General features: G+C 34.5%; 1 protein-coding gene across 2 annotated transcripts; it reads left to right on the plus strand.

The window, feature by feature from the left end:
* Positions 1 to 3: 3 nt before the first annotated feature.
* On the plus strand, positions 4 to 21,213 carry FAM76B (family with sequence similarity 76 member B). Of its 2 annotated transcripts, none has more exons than XM_021926461.2 (10): positions 4 to 757; positions 1,591 to 1,655; positions 2,482 to 2,536; positions 3,890 to 4,045; positions 6,958 to 7,157; positions 10,352 to 10,399; positions 10,591 to 10,671; positions 11,321 to 11,456; positions 14,246 to 14,347; positions 18,532 to 21,213. In XM_021926461.2, exons 1-10 carry the CDS (start codon positions 338 to 340, stop codon positions 18,619 to 18,621), a joined length of 1,353 nt encoding a protein of 450 aa, XP_021782153.2. In that variant the 5' UTR covers positions 4 to 337; the 3' UTR covers positions 18,622 to 21,213. The 2 variants fall into 2 exon arrangements, with proteins under 2 accessions (XP_021782153.2, XP_021782154.2); XM_021926462.2 differs by having other exon boundaries at positions 11,324 to 11,456.
* Positions 21,214 to 21,730: the final 517 nt, after the last annotated feature.

A 21,730-nucleotide genomic window follows, 5' to 3' on the forward strand; every position in this document is an offset into this window, starting at 1 on the left:
CTTACCTTTTGGCCAATAACAAATAGGATTAGGAGGGACTTAACAACTTAGTCCAATAGAAAGCAAGGATAAAAAAGTTGCGGCAGAGAACGAGCCTTTCGCGAACATTTGCCCAATTGGATTGGGGCGCTCTCACCCAAACCTGGGACTGGCTGTTAGAAATAGCCGCGACCGCAGACCTTTGGGCGGGGCAGGTTCAAAGCGGATTTCGCGCGCTGAGAGCTCCGGGCTCTCATTGGCCGGCGACATCCTCCCTTTGTGGGCGCTCCAGGCGTCGCGGAAGTTGGAAGTTGGGAGGAGCCACCGAGTGACGCGTGGCCTCCGCAGCCAATCAGGGATGGGGAAGGGAGGCCGAGAAGGAAGCGGATCCGCGGTCGCGCAGCTAAACAGCAACCCTTACCCGCTTCGTCTCCCTCCGCCGCTATCGGGGCCTAAGCGGGAGCGGCTGGCACGGCGTCACTGGGTGGGCTGGGGCGGAAGTGGAGGCGGAGGGAGACGGTGGCGTCGTCCGCGGGGCCCTGGGCTCTCGCGGCGAGGCCCTGGTGGGCGCGAGGCAGGGGGAGGGGGAGGAGGAGGAGCCCGCGGCCCGGGCGGCGGCGGCGGGTCTCGAGTTCTCCGTAGGGCCCCGCCTCGGAGCGGGCGGCGGCGGAGGAGGAGACTGAGGAGCAGGATGGCGGCCTCGGCCCTGTACGCCTGCACCAAGTGTACCCAACGCTATCCCTTCGAGGAGCTCTCCCAGGGCCAGCAGCTCTGCAAGGTCCGTGGCCTCCGGGAGGAGGGCGGGATGGATGTCCTCGGTCGTAGCCGGAGGGGGCCGGGTAGCCGCTGCACTGCAGCCCCTCTCTCTTTGCCGGCGCCTCGGGGGTTTGGGAGTCTGGTGTCCCCGCCTCCCCACTCGGAGACCCCTTTTTCTGGGGGCTTGAACATCAGCTGGGAACGGCCCCTGAGAGGGAGGCAGAATCGTGCCCTCTTCCAGGCGGCCCGGGCGGGTGCCGAACCCCGTCAGCGTCTGAGGGGTCTCAGAGGCGGGGTTGAGTAAGGCAGCCACCTGTCTATACCGCAGAGACCCAGGGGTGGAGATGTTTTCATCTCGGTTTTCTGCCTGGTCTGTCCTCTTCTTCCACCAGGAGGCAGGGGACGATTTTTGCACTTTCTTGCTAGGAACCCGAAGCCGCAAAGCTGATGGCATCCTTCTTCCCTGTCCAGGAAAGCGAAGCGACTGGTTTGGGAACAGAATGCTCTGATTTGGAGCTCCTCCCATCCCATTAAAGCCAGGATGCTGTCTGTGAGCAACGGTGCAAAATAATAAGTAGTTTCACATTTAACCAATCCTTGAAATCGGCCCTGACAGCTTTCTTAATTTGTCTGTAATATACCCCACGTCTACTAAAGACAAAGACACCTATGCCTTCCCTGAGGAATTATATTGTGATTGGCCACTTATATGATAAAGCATCCAGTTCCTTACGTTGGGGCCAGGTTTTATCAATATTTTAGACATTTCACTAGGTTGGGTAAACAATTTTCTACCAGAAAAGTGACATTTGGGACTTTCAGATAGATACCGACTAATGTATTGTCTTATTACAGGAATGTCGGATTGCACATCCTATTGTAAAATGTACTTACTGCAGATCAGAATTTCAACAAGAGAGGTTTGTATACTGAACAGTTTTTGACTGTTAAAGACAAGTGTTGTCTGTATGGAATATTTGGGGGTTGTAATCCCATATTTTTGTGAAAGTATTTTTAAAAACTGGTTTAGCCCCAGAAATTTTAAGTTGTAAACCTTTTATACATGGTGGGAGAGAATGTTGCCAAAAAAACCAGGGGTTGTTAATTTACCGTTACACTTTATATGAGACAGAATAAATTACTACGTGAAAAATGTACAGCCTTGCTAATGAAAATGCAAATGTAAACAGTTACTGTTACGCTAAAAAAAAAGGTAAAGCCTTAATGGACCTGAGGAAAAGTCTGTAGTGTTACCAACTGCCGTCCAAGGGTGAAATGTAGTAATTTGTTACATGGAAGAGGAGTAGTACGTAACATTTTTAACAGTTACTTCCGCTCTGAGAGTATATACAGAAAGTAGCCTCAGAAAAGAACAAATAATTTCTTCTTAAATAGGTGTGGGCATTATAATGTTGGACAATAGCCAAGTGGAAGGTTAGATAGGCACTGGTATTGTAATGCTGTGCATTAATAGTGGCAAGTGTGAAGATTTTGGAGCTATATAGGAAACATTAAGATGTTTTGTGTACAAAAAGAAATACACAATAAAAATGTATAAAAATATTTGTCTTAAGTTAATTTGGGTAAAACAACTCTGAAAAGATCCTTGTATTTTTGAGAAAAATCCGTGGTCCATATTAGAGTAAGTTTTAAGTACTACAAATCTTTGACTCATTTTATTTTGACATTGTGCTAATTGCTTTAGAAAGCTACATAAACATGATCTATATACAATTTCTTTTTCAGCAAAACTAACACAATTTGTAAGAAGTGTGCTCAAAATGTGAAGCAATTTGGGACGGTAAGTATGTCATGTTTTCATGTCATTGTTACCAGTTAATATTTTTCACAAAGCTGGACCTTTTAAAAAGTACATACTGCTGGCCGGGCGCAGTGGCTCACACCTGTAATCTAGCACTTTGGGAGGCCAAGGCAGGCGGATCACGAGGTCAGGAGATCGAGACCATCCTGGCTAACACAGTGAAACCCCATCTCTACTAAAAATATATATAAAAAAAAAAATTAGCCGGGCATGGTGGTGGGCGCCTGTAGTCCCAGCTACTCCAGAGGTTGAGGCAGGAGAATGGCGTGAACTCGAGAGGCGGAGTTTGCAATGAGCCGAGATCCTGCCACTGCATTCCAGCCTGGGCAACAGAGCAAGACCCCGTCTCAAAAAAAAAAAAAAAAAAAAAAGATGTACTGCTGTGCTCTCATGTATTTCAACATACCATATTTTATGAAAGAAATCTTCCATAGATATTTTGATGGAAAGGTGACAACATTTAAAAAACAGTCAAATTATATGCCTGTTTTACATGTATTGAATATCAGTGTGAAATTTGTGAAGCTATTCTTTAAAGATTCAAATATAGCAAATTCTTGGTTATGGAGAGCTTATCCATGAAGTTTGCGTGATCAGACTTTAGCCCACTTCAGAACGACCTCTTCAGAACTATTTTTATAAAACAGCACAATTCATACATTTTTTCACAGAAATCATGACCCAATCCTAGTACAAATTGTCTTATATGTATACTACAGTCATTATAGGTATATTATACCAATATTGTTTATTATTGGTTAAAAATGCTAACTTTAATGCTTTAAACTGTCCTGAATCATCTTTTGACTATCAATCAAGGTATGTTTTTATAGTTTATGTTGAATATGCTTGTCCCTATTTTTTTAAAGTTGAAAACTCAGTATATATTCCTTACATGATTTGTACCTATATGTGATGAAAAGTTAACATTTTTTAAATAAATGATATGGTCACTAAGCTAACTAGGATATTAAATTAGTAGAAGTACATTTCCTCAAATTCTTGATTCATGAGACTTCTATACATGTGTACCTTTATTTTCATTCTTGGTAACCTTTTTGTGTGTAGTTTTTGTGTTATCTAACACTATGCAAATCACAAATCTATTTCTCATGATCTTAGAGTAATAGTTTCATGACTAGAAATAAATATTAGTTGAATGCATAGAAACACCGTAAAAGTTATTGCGTATGACAGGGTAACAAACTTGGCAGAAAACAGATTTTTTACCTGAGTTTTCTTAATTCCAGAAATATGTCTAGAATACTGGATATGTGCTATGCAGCAAATATTTAATGTTTTTAAAAGTCTCAAAATATGTATGTTTTTCAGCCCAAGCCTTGTCAGTACTGTAACATAATTGCAGCATTTATTGGTACCAAGTGTCAGCGTTGCACAAATTCAGAAAAAAAGTATGGACCACCTCAGACCTGTGAACAGTGCAAACAACAATGTGCTTTTGATCGGAAGGAGGAAGGAAGAAGAAAGGTATACTTTGTTTATGTTGTGACATCTTCTGGAAATTAAATGCCAAACAAGTTAGAAATTATGATTAATACACTGCCGAGACAGGATTTATTTTTTAGGTCCATGAAAGCAAGTAGTTAGATGAAAGTGCAGTAATAGTGAGTTTTCTCCTTGTTTGCATGATACATAGATTCATGTACTATACTTTAAAAAATATTTTATGGTGGCTATTCTGTACTAGTTGGCTATCCCACATTTGGTTCAGGAGATTTAACTAATTTTTGTTAAATAACTCACTTTACCCTTTTGCCGGTTACTTGACATTGCTTGTGTGAAAAAGATACCTAATGGCACATTGGCACATGAAATTCAGTTACTCTTGTGCCTTTTGATACAGGCTCATATTTGAAACTGTTGTTTGTTTTTGTCTACCTGCAGTGACTTAATGTAATAAGTGTATGTGTTCATGTGATAATTCCTTTGCCGATCAGCATTCACACAGGCCTCCTGTTGCCTATCAATTTTAGTTGATTTAGAGAATGACTACCTCTTTGAGGGGCTTCTTCAGGTCTCCCCACAGCAATGTATGTACCGCGTTGTAAGACATGTCCCACCAGCATGACTGATACATGTACATCATGAAATACTGTGAATGGAATACATGTGAACAAATAGAAGATAAAAACTTGATACTATTTTTAGAGGGTTAGTCAGTACTTTCGGAAAGTCTCCTCTTTTCTTTGACACAGGTACGATTGATCCTAATTATTTGTGGTAGGTCTTTAAAGTTCCCACAATGAATACAGTAGTACTCACCTTATCCATGGGAGATACCTTCTAAGACCAGTGGATGCCTGAAACTGGGGATAGTAAAGAACCTTACTATGTTTTCTTCCGTGCGTACATGCCTACAATAAAGTCTAGTTTTTTAATTAGGTATAACGAGATTAATAAAAATAATAAAATAGAACAATTGTATTAGCATACTCTAGTTACAGTTATATAAATGTGGTCTTTATCCCTTAGAATAGTGTATCATATGTAATATTTTTAGACTAAGGTTGACCATGGGTAACTGAAACTGTAGATTGGGGGAGTACTGTATTGAAGCATTGCCCAGGAGAAATATAGGATTAAGTTCATGTCTCCAGTAATAACATGTTGGTCAGTTGATCCAATACATAACCTTATTTTGTTTGTGTTCCTGTTTTGAAGATATGTCATTTAATATATACTGTTGATTGGCTGGGCATGGTGGCTCATGCCTGTAATCCTAGCACTTTGGGAGGCCGAGGTGGGTGGATCACGAGGTTAGGAGATTGAGACCATATTGGCTAACACAGTGAAACCCCGTTTCTACTAAAAATACAAAAAATTAGCCAGGCGTGGTGGCAGGCACCTATAGTCCCAGCTACTCAGGAGGCTGAGGCAGAGAATGGTGTGAACCCGGGAGGCAGAGCTTGCATTGAGCCGAGATCATGCCGCTGCACTCCAGTCTGGGTGACAGAGCGAGACTCCGTCTCAAAAAATAGATATATTATATATATATTTATAATGTGTATGATATATATGTTTATGTAATATATGGTATATAGCACATATGTATGATATATATCACATATATTGCGTATATGTTTTATATATATGTACACACACAGTCGATTAATTGCACTCATGGCCAACAGCACTAAGAGTGCCTGAATATAACTTACGTAACACATGTATTTTCTCTGTAAGACACATCACAGCCTTCGTAGCTTTCTTTTTCTATTTTTAAGTTTGGTGGTACATGTGCACTTTTATTATATAGGTAAACTTGTGTCATGGAGGTTTGTTGTACAGATTATTTCATCATCCAGGTATTAAGCCTAATATCCATTAGTTATTTTTCCTGATCCTTTCCCTCTTCTACCCTCCACCATCTGATAGGCCGTAATGTGTGTTGTTCCCCTCTGCGCGTCCACGTGTTTTCATCATTTAGCTCCTACTTGTAAGTAAGAACATGCAGGATTTGGTTTTCTGTTCTTTTGTCAGTTTGCTAAGGTTAATGACTTCCAGCTCCATCCATATTTCTGGAAAGGGCATGATCTTGTTCTTTTCCATAGCTGCATAGTATTCCATGGTGTATACGTACCACGTTTTCTTTATCCAGTCTACTAACGATGGGCATTTAGGTTGATTCCATGTCTTTGCTATTTCACATCACAACTTTCTCGAGCCTAGGAACACTATACAGCACTTTGGCATTACTCTTTGGGACGACAAAAACTCGAAAAACATAGCACTAAATAGACTGAAAAGGATACTTGTCTGAGAGGTGAAATAAGGCAGAGCGTCACCTTGTTCCACCTCAGCTATGAATGTGTGCTATTGGGTGGCACAGATTTTTGACCACTCTGTGTATGTGTGCAGTGGCCACAAAAGTGCTGCAAGTCTTGATTTTTGGGTTACAGATACATTTACTAAGTAGGCAAATACATGAATAGGAAATGCAAGAATAATGAGAGGCAACTGTGTATGTCATTTAGGTGCTTCTGTTTTTCTGTAAATTTACAATACTTACTGTAGTGAAAAATACTTTATTAGTAATTACACAGTGATTTAAGAATTCAGCCTATATGTCTTGGAAGTATATCAATTTGTGCTTATTCTTCTGGAATAAGAAAAAATGTAACTTTTTCTTCAAATTAAAAATGCCTCAAAACTAATGGAAATCCGTATGTCATCCTCATCAGTTTTATAAGTATTTTCCCAAGTTTCAGAAAAGTCCAATTTTATTTCTATTTTGCAAAAAGTCCGTGAATATGTGCATACATGCATTTGCACATATTGCATGTGAAATATAGGTGGAAGTTGGGTGGTTTATCTTACCTGGTTTCATTTACAGCCAGTTTATATGGGTACATTTAATTTACCACGTGTTTTCTTAAAAGGTTGATGGAAAGTTATTATGCTGGCTCTGTACTTTATCGTACAAAAGAGTTTTACAGAAGACGAAAGAACAGAGGAAGAGCCTGGGATCTTCACATTCAAATTCATCATCTTCATCTCTAACTGAGAAAGACCAGCATCATCCAAAACATCATCACCACCATCATCACCATCACCATCGTCACAGCAGTAGCCATCACAAGTAAGTACTTCGAAATCATATTTTAAAAACTCATCCTGGCATTTTAATGCCATTTATTGGTGTTTACTTCTTGCAAATGTTCACTATGTGCCAGTCTAGTTTCCATTTTACACAGTAAGCATCTTGAGTGTCTAAGGCTGTGTCTCCATTTTATTCAGTGTATAATGTTACCTACATGGAATATGTTTAGCTGTTTACCTTAATAGAGATAAGACATTTAGGAAATTAATATATAAAACTATAACCATATAAAGTCAAAATACAAGTACATCAGTTTTAAATAATTTATCAAAAGCCTCAGTATTCTTTTTTTGTTTAAATAATTAAGGTTTTATTTGAAAAATTATAATTTATCTTAGTTGTCAATTTGTTTCAGTAAAAACAAACCAAAACAAACCAATGACTGGGTTTGGAGAACATATTTTAATACTAGTTTGTTACTATGATAGAAGCATTTCTAATCTTTGTGGTCCCCAAAATATGAGAAATATTTTTAACTAGTGATACTTTGTGTTTTGTCAAACATATATTTAGGAACTCTACTTAAATACAGACAACTGTAGTTTTCCCTCAATATGTTTGAGGGATTGGTTCTGGAACCCCCTCATAGACCAAAATTTGCATATACTCCAGTTCTGCAGTTGGCCCTGTGGAGTCTGCCTATAGGAAAAGCTGGTCTTCTATGTATGCAGGTTTCACATCCTCCAAATACTATATTTTTGATCTGTATTTGGTTGGAAAAAAAAAATTCCCGTATAGGCGGTCCCATACAGTTCAAACCTGGGATGTTCAAGGGACAACTGTACTTGATTTTTAAAGTGACCTGTGCAGGGAGTTATGTAGTAGTAGTACCTTAACCCTTGATGTGTGTGGTATAAAGGTTTTTTAAAATGCAGTTTTAGTCTTCATGGAAAAATCAAGAACATTAAAATAAAAATTAAACTGATAAGCACAAATTAAAATAGAAAAAACAGGGACATATGGCATGCCCATTTTCAGAAGAATTTATTGTTCCTAAATTTTTCTGTGAGTCTTTAAAGTTTCAGATAGTTATTTAAAACAGAATTTACAAAAAACTGATGCCCACCTCATTTTGGAACACATGCAGTATTTTAGGGATGTAATGTAGTTCTATCTAAATAGTAAGATTTGTTCTAAACTGTATTCAATCACCTATTAGATTATGAGGTTTTGTTGAGGTTAGTGATGTTTAATTCTACCATGTTGTAGTGCTGTCTAAATGTAGTGGTAGAATAAAATGCCGTGCCTTCTCTTCTGGCTGTTTTGAAGAAATCTTGTGATCTTTACATCAGAGTATCTCAAGAAGCAAAGGAATATAAGTCTACATTGTTTTTGCTTCTTTCTTTAAGAAAAAATATGACAAAATGACTATATACCATAATAGCATACGTCAGACCTACTCCTGAGACTCCCAAAATGTCTCCTTTTCCTATTCTTTACAGATAAATTTGTCTTAGCATTATATAAAAGGACATAATCAGATTATGTTTGTGAAGATTGAAGTATGTGACAGCAACTTAATTTTTTGAAAGAATGACAGATTTCAAAAATAAAGGGAAAGAGAACGGTATTGAAAATGAAAGTCTTCAATTTTTTACTTTTTGTAACTTACGAAATACAAACACTTTTCTATTTGATGATTGTTGACCATTTGATGAACAGTTAGTTTGTAGGGTCCTATCTTAAGTTCAGTAGATCAGAATGAAAACAAGGAGCATTCATATTGTGATAGATGGTGATCGGCAGGGGTAGAGGATGTGGTTCTAAGGTGGCACTAAGGTGGGTCTGAATCTAGGAATGGACAACCTTCAGAAAGCTAAGATGGGAATTCCGAGTGTTTCTGTCAGTCATATTAATGTGATTATTATTAACTTTGAGATATGGTTAGTGCTGTTAGTTCATGTATGGCTTGTTATGCTTATAATGAAATTTGTGAGGGGAAAAAAAAGACAACTGCCTTCCTCAGTAGGATTTCCATTCATTCACAAGTAAGAATAACTCAGTTGATGGAATTGTTGCTATTAATATTTTTTTCCCGACTTGGTACTTGTTTACAGCTGAGTCTTTAGGTCTGTTTTTTTCTTTTGCTTAAAAAACTTCTACAGCTGAACCAATAGTAAAGTTTAGACACAGGTGAACATGTGTATATATATGTATGTGTATATATATATATATGTACACACACAGGTGAACATGTATATATATATGTATATGTCTGTTTTGTATATGCTAGCACTGTACTAAGTGCTTTTACGTATATAACTCATTTAATGCTCATATCAGTATAAGGTATGTATTACATATGAGGGAACCAAGGCTGGGGATTTTAAGTAATTTGCATAAGGTCACAGCTCATATCTTCTAACATCTTCTACATTGTATAAAAACACGGCATGTGGTTCATAGAAGATGCTCTCTACATGCTGAGTGAATAAGCTAGGGGTTAGTGAAGCATTGACTGATATGCAAGTTTAGGAGGAAAAAAGTGTAGGATTTATGGTGAATTATAAAGTGATTATTAGTATTATGACAAAATAGAAAAGGAGTATTACAGTATTATGAGTAAAAGTAAAATCATTTGTTACTATGAAATTTCACAATAGTTTCAGCGTTAACTTCTCCAGATTACTAAGTAAAGAGAGATCTACGGACTTTGGAGAGGATTCTTAAGAAAACTGGGAAAGAACCAAAGAAATCAATATATTTCCCCTTTTAAATTGATACACTATTCTGAGCAACTTGAGTTACTCCAAAAGAAGAATCTTTACTTTGGATTATTAGGAAAGCCTTAACTTTAAAGATACAAATTTTGTGTCTGAAATAGTAAGGACGGCCAAAGTACAGTGATACCTAAACTTTATAATCTTAGAATCTTGTTGTGGTAGTTTTCGTGCTTGTGTAACCCACCCTTTATATGATATTAAGTTGAACTGTGGAGATCCTGATTAAAAAGAATTCTTGAAGAACTTAAGATGGTTAGTAGTCATTTGATTAAAATTTGTCTCATCAGAATGTGATTTATTCAATATATATTAGCTTAGTCTGAAAACTTAAATACCCCTTTCTCTGAACAAAATATTATAAACATAAAATGTGTGTCCATCAAGAATGAATGTTAAATTTAGATGTACTAAATAAATGTCGTTATTAGATGTCATTTGTGTATTTTTCAGAATCAGCAATCTAAGTCCAGAACAAGAGCAGGGACTGTGGAAACAGAGGTAAATACATTGCTGTATTTTCTGAAGTATTTTGAAATGTATGTTTATAAATGTGATATCCCTTCAACTTTGTTACTTAAGACTTACCAAAATCAATATTTTCAGTAATATTTTAGGGGAAGATGAATAACTTACCATTTGGTTTCTCTGTCCTTTTTACTCTAACTATTCTTATTAATGTTTGGTTTCAGCCATAAATCCTCTGCAGCAATTCAGAATGAAACTCCAAAGAAAAAGCCCAAATTGGAATCTAAGCCATCTAATGGAGATAGGTAAAAATGAATTCTTTTAGTGTTGTGAAAATTCAACTTAGTTGAATAGTTATGGTTGAATGCCAGTTATTACTAGATAAAAAAAAAAATAGAAACATGTATTTTCTACATTGACTTGAGTCACCTAGAAGAATAAACATAAATTAGTTTAAAATTTTTAGCTTAATTTTGGCAATAAGAAAGTGGCACTGAACTATGTTGTTCTATTTGGGAAATAAATTTGGGTTTTGAAGAAACAAATTTGGAGAACATTATTTTTATCTTTATTCTTCAGTGAAACACAAATCTAATTGTGATATTTTAAATTGACCTGCCTAGAAAATGTTTTTAGATTAAAAATATTATGAGCGTTACTTTGTTTTAGTTCATTAGCCAAAAGTTTGCTGATGTTACTGTACAAATTGGCTGCCTATTGCTTTACACTAGAAGTATTGACCCCCTAAAAGCTAATACTGAATTATATTTCTGCAGGTGTATGTAATGTGTGCCATTAGTAAGGTAATTTGCCAGTTGCATCCATTTCTGTCAGGTACATATTTTTTTGCATTAGCCTTAAGGATGTTTGTGGAATTGTCTAATTTATGCAATTTGAACACCTGCTAATTTTCCTTCTACTTCATTTAACTGTGTTTTACTTTTTTCTTTTTAGTAGCTCTATAAATCAGTCAGCAGATAGTGGGGGAACAGACAATTTTGTCCTTATAAGTCAACTGAAAGAAGAAGTGATGTCACTTAAGCGTCTCTTACAGCAGAGAGACCAGACCATTTTAGAAAAAGATAAAAAGGTAAGATCATGGTTCATTGAACCCTGGTAAGAATTATGTGTTGACTGTTGCTTGATAATCACAAATTTTATTAGACTTTCTTTAATAATTTGGTAATGTTTGTTGGTTTGTTGTGCATGATTTTTATAAGACAAATTACAACCCCCCCGCCGCTGAAGCCGTCTAATGAAGATAGGTAAAAGTGGTCTTTCAGAATTTTAGTTCTAAGAATTAACTGAGCTTAATTAGGATAGTAATTTCTAAACTTTAATTTTCAGTAAGCATGTAATTTAAAAATAGGTCTAATACGTAATAATTTAAAAATGAGATGTAAATGGAATATTTTTAAAACTTTTTTAAGAATGTAGTTTGAATAGTCTTTGATATTCCATTAATATATATCAATCCAGATCAAATAACTGCTGAAAAGTAATGGTATGGGAATTTCCTGTAATAGTAATCAGCAATAGATGTCTAAAAGGTCATTGTGTAGGAAGTAAGTGTACTTATTGGGACTTTATCAGTTAAATCAAGAAGAATATTAAAATATGTTCATTTAGTGAAAAGAGGGATATTAACAGAATTATAGAAGGATTTAAGGTCTTGTGCTGTGAAATTAGGTTGGCATAATAGTGGGCAGGCATGGAACAGGAAACAATTTTGAAGTAATTTAGCCATACTTAGATTCAAATCCCAGTTCTAATATTTTCTGTGTGACCTAAAGCAGAATGTGTCATTCTTTGGGCTTCAGTTTTCTCATTTAAATGAGAGCATTAATACTATCTCAAGTGATGGTTGTGATGATTAATGAAAATGCAAACTATTTATTATAGCTCCTGGTATGTATAAGTGCCCATAGGGGCTATTACTGTTTGATCATCTTTTGTACTTGTTTTATGGTGCCAGACAATGAAGTTTGACCTGTATCAAATTTATTATGCAGTAGAACACTAAAATCATTTCTTCTAAAAGAATAAGACCTTATTACGAATACATATATGAATTATATCCATCTCTGAGTCTGTGCTTGAGTCTGTGCTGAGTTGGCTTTTACTTCTGGCATTCAATAATTTTTGATACATTTTCCCACACCTTGATGGTTAGTGGGCTTAATTTGTTCTAATACATTTGTACCTTACTTTAAGCAAATTCAGTATATGAAAATTAGGAGTGCCGTATAAGATAAAAATAGAATAGTTACGGGTGTCTTTGTCTTATAGTTCTTTTTGATTGACAGCATTTTTTAAATTAATGAGCCTTTATGGAAATTTGTCCTGTGTACAAAGTTTTAGAGACAAGCCGGGTATATCTGCATTAGCCTTGAGAAAAGTTGAATAAAATGCCGAGTTTACTGCAAAATAGCAATGATTTCAAAACCAAGTAGTAATCAGTTATAGAATATTGACTGTTAGATTTTTCTTTCCTCTCTAGCATAAGAGGTACTAACTTTGTATTGTGCAGTTAATTGAAGTTTTCTGCTTTTGTTAGTGTTCCTCTTTAAAAAAACCAAAGCACTAATGGGGATTGAAATCAGCATTGTTGTAAGGAAAATCCTAATTGTAGACCTAAAATAACTATACATTTGCAGCTTTTTCTTATTAATCTAAGACGACCAAGTTATTTGCCTGAATTGATTTCACAAAGTTATTCAATGACTTCTAGAGCCAGACACTGAACTAGATCATGACGATACAAAGATGAATAAGACATAATTCTTACTTTCCAGAAAAGTTCATAGTCAGGAGGCAACTCACAGTGTGGTGAATAGAGTAATTGTCTTAGCTGATCTGGTGTAAATTGGCATTTCAGAACAGGAAATCTTTTGTGATTAGAGAAAGTTGAGAGAGAGAGAGAACTTAGTTATACTTTGAATTGGACAAAAGCAAGAGTTTTTTTTTTTTTTTTTTAAATAAGAATATAAGACTCCATGATTTTCTCTATTTTTGCTGTTGTATGTCTTTCAGTTTACTAGATACTGGGTAATTACAAAGGAGAATGTGTAAACCTTTAAAGCCGGCATAAAGAAAAACCTTAAAAAATAAACTGGAGTTGCTTCTGCATGGTTCTAATATGAAATTACATAATAACTCATTTAGTTGGAAGTCATGAGATATTATACTTTTATGTATGTCATTTATGAAAAAATTATCATGTAGCTTTCTTCCTCAAAGCACTGATTTTTTTCTTGTATTTGTCTAATTTAGCCCATATTTTATAGTAACCTTCTTTCTTTTCTCATTCTGTGTTGTATTTCTGTGCTGTGTTCTCTATTTTTGCCTCAAGTGTTAGGTGGTATTGTGTACATAATCCTGGACATAAATTAAAAAATAAAAACAGTGTAGCTTTTGGCTGAAAAGACTATTCCTTTTTGTATTACCCAGTGTGAAATTTCTTTCTTTAAGCATTGAAAGATTATTTTACTCTTAAGCTAGTTTAAATGTTTATTTTGTTTTTACTATTATTGAAGTACATTTTTAAATGAGGCATTTTCCCAGTTATTAGCTGTTAAGCTTTTTTTGTTGGCATACCAGTTGCCAAACTATTTCCAGTCAAGCCATGTTTAGGAAAAAAAGAAAATTCAGAAGTTTTACTGATGGTCAGGTATTAACATTAAAATTATACTATTGTAAAGCAGATAGACTTCATCATTTCATAAAACAAATTTTAGATAGCTTGTACAATTCAGGAAACAGGAGTTAACATCTTCCACTTTTGTAATGAAATGTGAGTTTATTGTGAAAGTTACTTAAATTGTGTGTTTGTATGTGTGCAAATACATACATATATGTCTTTTTTCTTTAATCTCTCAGTTAACTGAACTAAAAGCAGACTTTCAGTACCAAGAGTCAAATTTGAGAACAAAAATGAACAGTATGGAGAAAGCTCACAAAGAAACTGTGGAACAACTTCAGGTAACTACCATCATTTACGTAAAATGTTAGGCAAGGAGGGCTACGCTTGAGTAATAGCATTCGTTGACTTAGATTGTTATTGGTAGCCCTATTTTGTGCATAGTTGGTGCATTTCAGTTTTGATTTTGACTTTATAATCATTTTTGATCTTGATTCCATTAGAAATTGTTGTTTGAAATTACTTGAAGGGTGATTCAGTACTTTAATCTTGAAAACTTTTGCCTAAACTTCAAGTGGAGTTTTTGGAGGAGGGTATCATTGGAGGTATGTTCAATTGATTATTGGGCTTAGAGCAAAAAATTAAAAATCAGATTCATGAAACTAAGGTGAAAAGCAGGTCTTCAGTAGCAATCATTCTTCGTATTAATATTTCCTTCCAGATAATGGGAAGGTAGATGGGTGTATAAAACCAATTCTTAAGGACCTTGAGTGGCAAAAATGTATGCAAAGCAAGAGAGTTTACTTAACCTGCGTACAGTGGTTTGCAAAGTGCCAAATAGGGTTCTGCTAAATGCTAACAGGTAGTGATCCACCTGAACCTCAGAGTGCTGCAAAGTAGCATTTTAAGTATACAGAACAACTCAATGGTGAAGTCAGGAGTCACCACAGTAACAATCTGATGTCTGGCATGCAGAGATGGTGAACATCCAACATGGATATGGAATGCTAACTATATTAAGCTTGTTCTCATCTAGGTTTCATAAATTTAGAAATCGGACCACACTAAATTAATTACATGTTCTCTTTGATTTATATAGTGTCACATTTGTAGAATTAATCTTTAGTAACAATTTTTAAGGTGTAAGAAATTTTAAATGTTAAAAGAATAGAAGATGGCAGCACACAGAGTACAGGAGAGAGTACAGCTTCAGAAGGAAGGAGTTACTACTGCCCTGTTTCATTTTGTTTTTTCACATTGTAATACCAAGAGATATTTGCTGTTCCTTTCTTTTGGTTTTGTATTGTTCATACTTCTTTGCAAGTAGCTTAAATTAGTAGGGCTTAGGAACTTGCTGAAATTCGAGGTACACATTGTCTGGTTTTAATCCCTATCATACTATTAAAAGATTGTTGAAAGGGAACCTCATGTAGAACCTGGGACATAGTAGGCATTCAGATAATTTGTTGACTAAGTGGTGATTTATGGAAATGCCCATATCATATATCAGATTCTTATATATTAATGTTTTTATCCACCAGCAAGTATTATTTTTAGTTTTATGTTATTCCTATTTTTCTTATTCAGTTATAAATGCTGAATGGTTACCTGGAACAAAATCTTCCACCTGATGATCCTTGACTTAATGTAATGTAATCAAAGCTCTGAAGTAAATCCAGAATGAGATAACAGAATAACTGCAAGAGGTTCTTAGATATGTTTTAACTTAGTGCTCCCCACTGTTCAAAAGAGCAGTTTGTGTTTTGGTTTTTCTTTTTTAAAATCATAGTTGCAAATACATGGGGTCTTCTTTGACTTAGCCTGATTGATATCTTAAGCCTACCTCCTCTTGGTAACTGAAGTTTCATATAATGTAAAAGTAACTAATATTTAAATTTTGACATGATTTTACATATGCTGTCTTACTTGTTACAAAAACTGAGTTATGTGATATGCCCATTTTACAGAGGAAACTGTGATCACATAGTAAACAGTGACATAGAAATCTCTATCTTCTGACTCCAGTTTATCTTTACTTTTCCCTGCTCTACACTAGTTCCCACCACTTCAGGTTCCTCAGGTTTTCTATTTCATCCTTCCTATCAGGCCACTTCCCTGATTTTTTTGTGTTATGACTAGAGACAGTCTGTCATAGCTGAGTACCATCTTTTTACCTCACTTCCTTTGGCAACCAATGGTACTAGTAGGATTCTTTACTGAGGTGAGGAAACAGGTAATTTTTTTTTAATCTTTATGTAATAAGGAATTGAATCCTGTGACACAAGATGGATCTTGCTCTAATAGCTAGTAAAATACTTTCAACTACCAAACCTACGACAAAACACGGAACATCACATGAAAATATTATTCAAAATGTCACCCCAAAATACCCCAAATATTGAAAATACTAAGATATCAAGTAAAAACTCTTATTCACTTAATTAGGTAAGTCGTTAAGAGGAAAAGGGACCTAACATTTGAGTGCCTTCTGTGTACCAGGAACTGTGTTAGGCTAAGTGTTTTATATATTTGATAAGTTCCTTTAACTCATTTTGAGTTTGGATGGTGGAGTTACTGTGTTACAAATGAGAAAATATGCTCCAGGTTATGTAGCTGGTTAGTAAGCCAGGATTTAAAGCAGGATCTGTGTAATTCTTAATTCTGATATTCTTTCCTTTAGACCAACATGTCTAAACTTTAAAACTTAGCTTTCTTAAGAGTCTGTAAAGAATTTCATTGATTTTCTTTTTTTTTGGCTGGCTGCAAAATGAAGTAATTTTAGGATAAAAAAATTTAAGTGTATATATATTGAAATATTGCATTATAAAATTCATTTTTAAGGTATTCAAATTAGAATAAATTTGGACTTGTACTTAATTGTGTTAATTTACCTTGAAGACTTTTTTTCTTATGTAATTTATTAAGAAATATCTTTATTAGTGATATAAATATATTAAAAGCAAATTGGAAAAAGCATTAAATGGAAAAATTGCTTTGAAGACTTAATGTTCAAATTACTGTATTTTGTACTTAAAATATGAAAGTTATAAACACTTTTTATTTCTTGATTGAGATAACTTGGAGATTCACAATTTTAACTGTTTTGTATCAGTATAAACATTTTTACATAAATATAACTTACAGATCTAGTGGAGATCTTTTTGAGTCAAATTTGCAGACTCAAAATTTGAAATTGATACTGAATTTGAAATTGAAGTTTTTCATTACCACCTTAGTTATTCATAACCACTGAATAGGAAGGTCCTATTAATTATGCATCTGAACATAAAAAATGATTTGACTTGCACACATAAGATAGTACTGAGAATATTTGCATTTTGGAGGTCATGGGTGTTAATTAGCAAGTGTGATTGGAGAAGGGTGGGGAAATGGAAGAATAAAGTTTGAAAAAGGTTATTTCATGAAACCACTTTAAGATGGCATACAGAGAAGGCAGAGTGTTATCTGGCCATAAAAAGCTAAAATTAGAATAAAATATGAAGTACTGAGGTTAAAAAAGTCTTGTCTAGATAATAAAAATTCCTGAAACCTGTGAAGGAAAATGGTGTTGAAACATAAGTCAGAGGATATCTTTTTAAAATGTGTTAATTTTAGGGGAGTACTCTTATTTTCATCACTTTCCCCATTTTGGCTCAAACTACAAAAATGCTTGATCATTAATGTATTTGTATATATAGGGATCCTTACTTATCTAAGTTTCCACATTTAAGAGACTGAATAAGGTGACAGAGGCAGTCAAAATATGAAAATATTGACTGTACTTACACATTCCTCCTCACTAAACTAGTGATGGATGGACATTTAGTAATGAAATTCAAGTCAGATGATGAAATGAAATTTTGAATCTTTGCAAAAATTCAAGCTTTCATGAAATAGGAAACAATGATGTGGAACTGTGTGTCAGATGACTGTATAGTAATTAAAGTAACAAGAATGAGTGGTTCTGATGGGTGCTTTAAAAAAAAATTGAGTATCATTGGGTGCATTTGGCAAAGTAACAAATTCTGAGTATTTTTTGCAAAAATGACCTCTTATGCTTGTTCTACAAGAGAGTAAACATAGAAGAATGATCTTATATAGCTTGCCAGGAAATATTCCTCCCAAATCTTGATTCATTGTTTGATTTTATTAATTGTAAATTACAACTTATTTTCATAGTTTTCATGTTTTTAAGATGAAGGACAAACACCTTTTCCCTTTTAAAATTTAGACCTTCTTTTAAGTGGATTCACTTCGTTTCCTTTTTTGTAACCAATTGTGCATCTTTGGACAACAATTATATTAATAATGACATTTACAAAGCGGGATGAACCAATCTAGAATTTTCCTTCTGCATGTTCATCCTTAAAGAGATGAATGTAAATGTATCAACTCTTTCATTTAATGTTAGTGCTTTAGTGAAACATTTATATACATGAAAACAGTATTAAATAAGTAGTATTCTTCATCATGACTTAATAATAATTCAAACATTTTTAATCTTGAATGTTTTTGTCTCCCACAGGCCAAAAACAGAGAACTACTCAAACAGGTCGCAGCATTATCAAAGGGTAAAAAATTTGACAAAAGTGGAAGCATACTAACATCTCCTTGAGAAAGTAATTTGTTTAGCATTTCTTCTTACAATGTAAATTTGGGGGAAAAAATTCTGTGAAGCCCTTAAATTCTGTGTAGTAGAAAAATATTTTTGCACACCAAATGAATTGGTGTGTTTCCTATTCACTTTTGTAATTGATATACAGCATTTTTTAAGTTGTAAAACATTGAAATAAAACTTCAACTGGTTTGAAGTAACTTTTTAATTATTTGATATCCAGGAACTTTTTTGCCAGCAATAGTATTAAACAGTTGTAAAGGAGTGCATGAGTAGTGCTCTTTATAAAACGCAACATGCAATAATAGAGTAGGTATGGTTTAAGAAGTCAGAGCAGCAGGGTTTTTTTGTTTTGTTTTTTGTTTTACACTATGCTAATTTCAGACAAACAGTTTTCAATTTAGAAATACAAAACTTTTAAACGCGAAAAATGGCGAACACTGGTTTTTTGGGAATTGTGTTTTTACTTTGCATCACATGAATTTAGGAGAAAATCATGGTGCTTTTATTAAATGAACATTAGATATATGTAAATTTGTTTTTTAAAGTTACATCATTAACATTAGTAACCTAGCATTTTCATTATTGGTATAGGAATTACTGTTTATTGTACAGTAAGGTAAAATGTGTTTCTGTTTTGTAAAAACTACTGTAGATTTTTACTTACAAGTGCCTTTTGCCACCTAATGTTTTTATTTATAGGAATGCTGATCTTTTGTACATACAGTTTGTTTTAAGATCATGTTTAATAAATGTTTGTATATAAATGCATATGTACAGAAGCCTATTTCAAAAGGAAATCAAAGTTGCTAGTAAAATGTTTGAGATTACATTAAGAACTAACTGATAATGCATATAGATTTTAGAAAATTTTGTGATTTGTTTCTGTGTGATAAGGGAAGCTGTTGGTCTTTGAATTCATTTAATTATGTCAAAATAGTTCCCCAAAGAGTTAATTTTAAGTTACTTCTTAAAGAGTAATTTTATTTTTTATGTCATACGGCTTCATATTAATATTTTGTGAGTTATGTGTTTTGCTTTTTTATAAAATTTCTTTAAAATTTTAATGTTTCTACAACGATCCATATATCTGCTTTCCCTGTGTGTGGTTATCTAAGTTAATATTTATGTACACCATACTTAATTTGCAAATTTAAAGCAAATCTGAAAATTAATCTTTTTAATCCAGTCTGTGATAATCTTTGAATAAATTGGAATCTACTGTAAGATTCAGGCACTATAAGTAAATTGTCCCAAAGTCTTTAAAATTGTCTATAAAAGGTTAAGGTAGGGTGGGATAGGTTATGTGAAGTTATTGACTAATTATATTCTGATCCAGCGGTTTTCAGCCTGAAATGGAATTTATCTCCTAGTTATTATCAGTTCAGAGTTTTAGTTTGATTTTAAAGTATTGCTAGATACACTGTATAGAGTGAGTTGCTTCTCTTAATAATTTATGGGCAAAGATAAATTTGCTTCATGTAAAACTGTTACTGAATTTATCAGTTTTAAAGGTTTTTATACAAGCATTGATTATGAATGTCATATCAAGATTGGCTTTCTTAAGAACGTATGATTGAAACAATTTTTTTAACATGACATGTGTTTCAGTAGACTGTTCTTATAGTTGCTCATTATAAAGTGATACCAAATAATTCTTTGTCCATTTTGAAAGCCTAATATAGAGTAATTTTCAAGTGATAGAAAAAGATTCAGTTAGAATCTTGTAAACTAAACCAGTTTATTTTTATGGGATCTTCATGTAATAATTTTCTTAAATTTAGTACTCTCAACCATGATAGATAATGCCTTAACATGGATTTTAACGTTTGCAGGATTTGCTAAATTGATAAGATAGTTACTACCTTTCTTTGAAATTTGTAATGTTTTATATTCTTATTTCATAGCCATTTGTCAGTCCACAGTGGTCATTATGGTTTTACTTTGTGATAATTCTTATACCTTGTTGGAGAAACTACAAAAGAAAGCTGTCCTCGTCCTTCCCCTTAGCTAACATCAAAATTAAAAATAATATTAATGTTAGCCAACATTAAAATGGAAGTTTGGAAGTTTAATGTTAGCTAACATTAACAGTCTAATAATTTAGCTTTGTAAATTCCAAGGCTAAAACCCTTTCATGGGCTTCACAGTATTTAATCCTAATTAAATACCCTTCTTTATTCCATGACCTTATTTTTATAACTTAAATTTTTTGCAATTGTATAAACTAGTTATTCAGTCCCAGTCCTGGATCTCTGTAGTGTTTTGACATAATAAACTGATATTCTTTAAATGTGGACCTGTAAGGAGATACTATGGTGTGGTGTATTGTGCTTTTAGCCTGTTTTCCACTATTAATTAGCATTTACCAGTGAGAGTCATTTTGGCTTAAGTTATTTATGTATTAATAGCCTGTGAATATTGCAGTCCTTTTTAGATTATATTGGTCTAAATATGCATTCTGCAGTGAACCTGTTAAGCTGTTCACATGTATAGACTATTGAAATACTGTACTTGTACACATCTGACTGTTGACATTTTGTACTTTTTTCTAGATCCAATATTTCACAATAAAAAACTTGTCAAAGGCTTTGCATTAGTTTTCAATGGCTGCTGTAACAAATTCCCACAAACTTAGTGTCTTAATACAACAAAAATTAATTATTTTATGGTTCTGGAGGCTAGAAGTCCAAAATCAGGTTTACGGGTCTAAAGTCAAAGTATTGGCAGGATTGGTTCTTTCTGGAGGCTGTAGGGGAAAATCTGTTTTCTTGTCTTTTCCAGCTTCTATAGCTGCATTCTTTGCATTCTGTGAGCTCATTGACCTTTATCTTCAAAGCCCAAATTGTAGCATCTCAAATCTCTCTGCTGTTGCCATCATACCTTCTCTCTCAGAGTGTCTCCCTCTGTTCCCTCTTATAAGAACCTTATGAGAACATTATTGGCTCCACCTGCATGAACAATGTAGTTTTTCCATCTCAAGTCCTTAACCTATCACATCTACAAAGTCCCTATTTTCATATAAGGTAGTGTATTCACTGGTTCCACGGGTTAGGGCGTGGACATATTGGGGGACCATTATTGAGCCTACATAGCTTCATCTACATTT

Source organism: Papio anubis, chromosome 12 (genome assembly GCF_008728515.1).
Source record: "Papio anubis isolate 15944 chromosome 12, Panubis1.0, whole genome shotgun sequence".
NCBI classification, from domain to species: Eukaryota; Metazoa; Chordata; class Mammalia; order Primates; family Cercopithecidae; genus Papio; species Papio anubis.

Excerpts from the sequence above, each read along its gene's own strand:
- FAM76B (XM_021926461.2), top strand. The coding sequence starts at position 338 with ATGGGGAAGGGAGGCCGAGAAGGAAGCGGATCCGCGGTCGCGCAGCTA. Across the intron at positions 7,158-10,351 it reads CACAGCAGTAGCCATCACAA|AATCAGCAATCTAAGTCCAG; the intron begins GTAAGTACTTCG and ends TGTATTTTTCAG. Across the intron at positions 10,400-10,590 it reads CAGGGACTGTGGAAACAGAG|CCATAAATCCTCTGCAGCAA; the intron begins GTAAATACATTG and ends GTTTGGTTTCAG.